The following is a 7,454-nucleotide window of genomic DNA, read 5'->3' as shown; positions in this document are numbered from 1 at the left end:
AAGCTCGTAGCTTAGTGGAGTCATATGACCATAGTCAACGTGCCTCTTTTCTTCTGTGGACATCAAATCGTTGGGAAAAGTGGCCAAATTCACCTGTGCCAATCAAGGTAAAACAAGAGTTAGAACGATTGCTTTACACTTGTAATCGTAGGCTTCAGGGCTTCGCCACCATCGTTGTTATCCATGTCATTCCCAACACTTCAGGCAAAAGAGGAGGACTTTGAAGGAAGAGCCTAGATCCTTCTTAAAAACCATTCATAGTTCTTCATTACAGATCATAACTTGCACATAGCCTCACTTTATAGTGTCTATATCTTAATTCATCCATTCCTTATAGTGTACTAAAGAATGCATGTAAAAAGAATTGCTAGTGTGACCTCCATTTTCTATCCACACATGATGATAAAGTTTCAACAGTAATTATCAAGAGGGAGTTCATCTACTACAAGAGCATCCACAATAACCAATAGTGATTTTCATGCAATGTAAGGTCTTGTAATGTATTATACATCCATAAGGGGGATCACTCTAATATATATAAACTAGTGTGCCCATAAATCAGAGTGTAGCCGCTCCTTCTCTAGTCAAATATGGATCAAAATAGTCTAGATCTTGTCCATTGACAAAAGGTGTTATACCCAATAACACTCTATATCACATCACATTTTTGGAGGGCGTGTTATTGTAAAATGCCAAGAGCTGAGAACATAAAGATTCCATAATGTCTCAAACATGTTTCTAAAAACCTAATATCTCATTCAATTCTTTAAATGCTTGGAGATTAAAAGAAATCCCTTATTCATTTCGAACTATGTCCCAATTAGCAGCAGATAAATATTATTAATATAGTGTCCCTACCATGCAAGTATCTAGTCATATAATGTAACAACATGCATTAAAATAACTTTTGACATTTATAATAGTGTAAAAAGTTTATTACAGCTAATATCATTGGAAAATGTATGACAAGGAAGCTCTTTGGAAGAGCTTGATCCAGCAAAGAGGATCTTAAAGGATAGGGGAATGTGGAGCTTTAGGCACATTGAACGTAACTGCATTTCTAAGTCCCGAAGCACTCAAGGGAAGGTCCTCTCAAGGGCTGAAGGATTTCACTTTCTCGTGGAAACTGGGCCAATCCTTGACATTGCTTCTTCCTAAGCCTTCTGTCCAGTTCCATGCTCATGACGTGGATGAGCACGTATAATTTTTCTAAAGTGCTTTTCTTTCATTGTATTTGCCTGGCCGTGCAACTGTAAGACCTACGCGTTGTTTGAAGGTTTGAAAGTTTCACAGTCATAGCCATTGCTCATGGGCCAAGCATTAGGCTATAGTAGACAAAAGAATGAGATATGCATGCAGAGGCATCCTGGTAACTATCTCACACTTTAAGAATTAGTAGAAATGCGAATACTTTGTAAGAGAGAAAAGGGAGCGTAAGTTTTTTTTGTTTTGCTCTCACGAAAAGTAGGCATCAAACCAAGACGACGTCTTATGTGGCTATCCCATAGTCCAAGCGTAGGCTTTATCCTTAAAGTATCTGGTATTTCTACACATCCATAATAGCGCTCATATAACTATGATGGGGGCAACTCGTATGCAGGTGTGAAATAAGGTTACTGGCCACCCTTTTTCACATAGCCCGCCTGATTGTTCATAGCTTCCTAGAGCTGAGATGAGTTCTCAACTTCGTTAAACACGATTTGTGACTTATCCTCGGGGGGTCCACCTTACATAAGCCAGCTATACAACGTGCGTTCAAAAGGTATTTAAAAAACCGCTCTCTGTAACCACATTTTGTCTATTTATATACCCCTACTATGAATTTTTGGATCAATAATTATATCCCTTCAATAAATTCAAAATTTAAGAAGCCTATATTTTTTGCCCTCCTCTTGTACATTTCAGTGTAAGTTGAAACAGACGCTACTTTTGAGAAATTGTATTGTATAATTGAATAAAACCATTTAAATTTTATGTCGCCGAGATGCATGCTTTACATCCATACTAGTACCTAATAGAACGTATTTTCAACTTTTGATCTTTTCAATTCTCAAATTCTCATGTATTTACTCCACCTTATCCAATTTTGTTTCCCTTGCATGCTCCCAAACTGTCACTACCTACTAGAGATTTGCATGAAGTAACTTGAATTGAACTATGAATAAAATGGCACAAACTTATAAGAAGATGGCTTAAACTTTAACCTTGTGTTAATCTATTGTATAATTGAATAAAACCATTTAAATTGTATGTTGCGTAGATGCATGCTTTACATCCATACTAGTACCTAATAGAACGTATTTTCAACTTTTGATCTTTTCAATTCTCAAATTCTCATGTATTTAGTCCACCTTATCCAATTTTGTTTCCCTTGCATGCTCCGAAACTGTCACTACCTACTAGAGATTTGCATGAAGTAACTTGAATTGAACTATGAATAAAATGGCACAAACTTATAAGAAGATGGCTTAAACTTTAACCTTGTGTTAATCTAATGGGAGTTTTTATATTAAATATGATGCATGTAGTAGCATTATGTTGATGTAGTGCAAGTCTTTATATTCAATATGATGCATGCACTAGCATCATGTTGCCTATATGCCACTCTCTATATTAGGAAAAGATAGTGTTTAACATCTCATCATAAAGGCATGCAACTTAATCATGTTAAGTGCACAAAGTTATTAAGCTTATTATCACTCCATCCGTATCTTTTTCTCAATTTATGTCGTTTTACTTTTCTTTAAGTTACATGCTTTCATATTTATGTATTTACATCACTTTTTTCTAAATTTTTGAATATCCTAACTTTCAAACCATATGCTAGATGCATATGATATAAAAGAAAAATTTGTAGAATGATGAAATATTATAGCTTCTTTATTGAATTTAGATCTTAATTATTAATGCATCTGACAATTTTTCAGTTTGGAAAGCACCCTTTATTCCATTTCTACTATATTTCAATTCAAACTTTTGAAGGACCCATGCTTCCCCTCACAATTTTGAGACCATATGTAAATAAAATAATGAGCTATTTTGGCAGATAGAATTGGAATGCGTGGATATTTAAGGGAAGCCATAGACCACCTGTACATTGGATGCATAGTTTTTTGGATATAGTCTATTCTTCCTTTAGTAGTCCTTTAGAGTTTTATAATCCATATTTTGCTACTCAATATGGAATTTCACATGAAGGTTTAGTTAGAGGTTTGGGATGTTTCAAGCTTCGATGAGATCCATATCAAACTTGCATTGATTGCACAATTTGGTAGATAAATTCTATTTAGATGCTCAATTTGATATTTAGACTCTAGCACAGAACCGAGGCTCACAAGCTATAGCCAAATTTCATCAAAAGTACCAAATGAAAAGGTAGAGTTGAATCCAAAGTACAAGCATATTGATATCTAAAAATAGATACAAGTTACAACCAAGACTTGTCATCAAGAGTTTAATCAAAACCTTAGACTTAGACGTGGCAAAAAATCAGCTAGAGATAGCTAGACTAAAGGTTGTTACACAAACTTCTCCTCCTCATTGATGGATCCTTGAATGACCTCAGCTGGATAACATGGAGGATGTGGAATTGTCTTGTTTATAGTGTAAAGATTATAGCCAAGGGAGGGCCCTAAAATAGGCCACTTGGCTTCCAAATTTGACCCTCCATCTAGTATTGCCCTGTTTATTCACCAATAAGAATCAAGAATTTTGCATGATTAATGTTAGATAAAGCTAGAAAACGTTTGCACTCAAGTTTATCTAAATTACTTGACTTACAAAAAATATAGAATTATATCTCAAGAAAAGTTTGTATTCAAGTTTATCTTAAGGTATTTGACTTACAAAAAATGTAGAATTTTGCCTCAAGAACTAGCCCAACTCCTTATGCGATACATGTGACGTATCATTATCTGAAACCAAAATTAGCCAAGGATGATCCTTAGATGATGTAGCTCATTATAAGACATTTTGGAAAGTTTCATCTTGCATGAAAAATGCAAAGTAAACTTACCTAGCACTTTTCAAGAAGTCATTAAAAACTTTGTAGTCATTCTCATCTAGCTGGTACTTGTCTGTTCTTACAATATATGTCAAATTTGCTAATGCAATAATTGTTTCAATGTCCACCATGTTTAAGTCTGTCAAATCATAAGTAAACATTTGTGCTCCTTTTGCCCTTTGATACCATCCAAGCTGAACTTCCAAACCTTGGGGCCTATCTGCTAAATCAAAGCCACACTTATAATCCACGTACCTCCCTCCGACTTTCTTCCTCATCTTTTGAACTCTTCCTAAGTACCATGTACCATGAGTTGCATCCATCTTCCTCGTGATTGTAGCTTTGCCATTTCTTTTCATGTGTTGATTTCCTTGTCCTTTTGTGTCATCATGAAAGTATACAGCACAGTCACAACCTATGCCAAATAAATTTCCATTTGATGATTGTGCTTTTGCTTCATGGTTGAAGTAAACACCTTGCTTTACCCTTGTGAGTCTATCTTTCGACAAGGTTGGACATCCATTGAGTTGACTTACCAATGTTGACTTGAAAATAAACTTTCCGTCCACCTCTACAATGGGGCTAATGTTTTTCTTAGGGGGCATGTTTCTTGTTTCCTTCAAAATGTCATCAATTTCATGTCTAATCTCACTAAGTGCAATAACCTCTTCGCTTTCATTGCTATTCTCGTCCATAGTTTCTTCTTCACCACATGGCTCCACAAAGTCATCATTCTCATCAGCTTCTCCCATTTCAGCATCTAGCTTACACCATGTAGACCCTGCATCCAGCCAAGGTTGAAACCACCATTTCAAGTCTTCAGCCTTGCTAGGTTTCAAATTCAAAGACTTGCATAGTATGTGAGCTTGTTGTAAGCCCTCCTTAAATGCATCAATCATCTTTTCATCAGAAGAAACACTCTCATAGTCACCTAGATTTTCTTCAATCATCCCTTCTTGTTTGTTCAAATGTTTCCATATATGCTCTTGCTTTTTATGAGCCCTAGAGAAAGTTAGACCATTTTGAGCACACTCATGCATGGCAATTTTATTCAAGCTACCAATGCTATGTAGAAGATCTCCAAGATCAAATGCTCTTTCTTGCCCAATCATGCCTCCAACTTTACTAAAATAGATTTCAACAGCATCAGAACCGGTAAGATGTAGTGGACACTTCAGATTAGGATAAAAATCTCGAAACATCTTTATGAGCAATACAACAAAATGACAAGAAAGCATGCAGTCCGTATAAGCCTCCTTACTGATGAAATTTTTCTTCAAGGTGTAGGTTGGATGGTGATGAATCCATAGTCGCCAAATTTTGAAAAAGAAGACTACCTTGGCTGCAAGCACCACACGCTCCTTCAAGATCAAATATGGTGACAAGAAAATATCAATATAATCAGCAACAATCATCAAATAGGCCTCAGTCCCCTTCATACTTCTTTCTTTTTTTTGAAGTTTTCTCAAACATTTCTGTACTTGTCTACTTGCAATCCTTTGAGTTGCTCCCCAATTTTGTCGATCATTCCTTTGAATATCTCCATCTCGTAGCTTGTGCTCCTCAATTGAAAAAGAATTGTAAACAATAGATACATGATTTAGTGTGATCCAAACACATCCAATTGCTAGTTGTCGAGTAGGACTATCAAGTGGGCTTGTAAGTTTCTTTCCACAGTGTACAAAGTCTTGATCATGAAGGCCATACACATTTCCTCCTACAATTTTTGCTCTCAAATTCCATCCACACCAATTGATAGCAAAAGGTTGTTCGCTTTTCTCCAAATAGTCTTCAAGCATCAACTTTCGTCTTCTACTATCTCCATCTGAAGCATGTCCAATTATGGGTCCAACTTTATCTTTCAGGTTTGCATTCCACATGGTCTCCAAAAGATTCCATTGGTTCCTTACAAAATCACTATCAAAACGATTGCATGTGCAATGCACAATCAAAGCCAATCGTGGAAGAAGATCATGAAGAGGATTAACAATCAAAAGTCTAGCATAATGACCTATGATATGATTTTGAAAGGCATCTATAATATTCGAGTATCCTTGTGAGCCTTCACCAACAACAATGGAGTCATTTGATGAGCATTGATGATATTCTCCTTTCTTTCCACAAAACCCAATAAGAGTGTCATCTTTTGCATTCCATCTACACAACACAATTATAGAGTTTAATAACTTCCTCATCTTTTTGAGAGATTTCCAAACATAGCAATTATAAATATCTTGATGATATAGATAAAAGTAGAATGCATAGAGAGCTAAAATTACCTTATTCGACGCTTAATGGTTGTCTCATCTTCCACTATGATAACTGGAACTATAGAAATGACTCCATATCTTTTTTTTGCATCCATATAGATCTTCCCAACAGCATCGAATATGTATTCGTGCTCACCACAAATAAATTCAATTCCTTTTCTTCCTTGCCTTCTGGTGGTAGACAAAGATGGACCTCCAAGGTTTATACTCAAGAAGTCATGTAGTCTTGGACCACCCCATAGCTTAATAACTTCATATATGGTTTTTGTAGAGTCACTAAACCTGTGTCCTTGCTTTGACCGTAACATGTTTTGTGCCACTTCTTGAAAAAACTCCCACAAGGCTGATTTTCCACCAAACTTTCCTTGTCTATGAGCTTCAATTATGTTGCGTCGAACATCTTTCCTATTTATACATTCAAAACTTGATTCTTTCAAAGTTTTGACTCTGACTGACAGCATTACAATTTTTGATGTTGCCCACCACAGCCTTCTTTTTTCTTCATTCAAACTTCTCCTACACTCAAAAGTGGCATTTTTTAGCTCTTCAATTGTCAGGTAGTCTACCCGCCTTCCTTTGCCTCTTTTCCTGGTTCCTCTCTTCTGACCGGCAAGATTCTCCCTATATAATCTCATACGAAAGTCAGAACAACCTGAAATTTTCTTACACTGTTCACATGAGCAACCTTGAAATGGAACTCCAATGATTGATATACGAAGACAATTTATGTGCCTGAAGCATCCATCTATCTTGTATTCCATATTCCCATCATGTAAAGTGGCCTTTGTATATGGTTCACAAAACCATTCATGCCCCATCTTTTGATCCATCAAAAATGACTTAATATTAATTTCACAACCATTGACATGAACATTAGCTTTCCATAATCCCCAACACAACAAATTTATATTTGATGATGAAGATAAGAATGACTCAGTCAAGGAATCAGAAAGAGATTCTGTCTCACCACATTTTGGTTGCAACACTTTAAACTCCTTTGTTTGTACAAGGAACCTTCCCAATGATGTTTGTCGTGGATCTTTGTCAAAATGCTTCCTAGGTCGGCCAACAACCCTTGATAATACTGGACATGGCTCCATTGATTTCTTGCTGGAAGAAGTGATGTGAGCTTTTCCTTTGATATGTTCTGATAAAATTGTTTGTAGATCTGAACCTCGAGG

General features: G+C 36.1%; 1 protein-coding gene across 1 annotated transcript; it reads right to left on the bottom strand.

Annotated features, from left to right (window-relative positions):
- Positions 1–4,011: 4,011 nt before the first annotated feature.
- On the bottom strand, positions 4,012–6,407 carry LOC147882201 (uncharacterized). The gene is made up of 2 exons (XM_087401530.1): positions 6,283–6,407; positions 4,012–6,160 (listed from the first exon to the last, which is right to left on the bottom strand). The coding sequence occupies exons 1-2, from the start codon at positions 6,366–6,368 to the stop codon at positions 4,012–4,014; spliced, it is 2,235 nt and encodes a 744-aa protein (XP_087257656.1). The 5' UTR covers positions 6,369–6,407.
- Positions 6,408–7,454: the final 1,047 nt, after the last annotated feature.

This window comes from Dipteris shenzhenensis, chromosome 30 (assembly GCF_047967505.1).
Source record: "Dipteris shenzhenensis isolate YYH24624 ecotype China chromosome 30, Dip_SZ_1.0, whole genome shotgun sequence".
NCBI classification, from domain to species: Eukaryota; Viridiplantae; Streptophyta; class Polypodiopsida; order Gleicheniales; family Dipteridaceae; genus Dipteris; species Dipteris shenzhenensis.
Note: the sequence above shows the minus strand (reverse complement) of the source record. Positions and strands in the feature narration are given on the sequence as shown.

Coding starts and splice junctions, on each gene's coding strand:
- LOC147882201 (XM_087401530.1), bottom strand. CDS start 6,368: ATGGATGCAAAAAAAAGATATGGAGTCATTTCTATAGTTCCAGTTATC. Junction 6,161..6,282: donor ACCATTAAGCGTCGAATAAG/GTAATTTTAGCT, acceptor TGTGTTGTGTAG/ATGGAATGCAAAAGATGACA.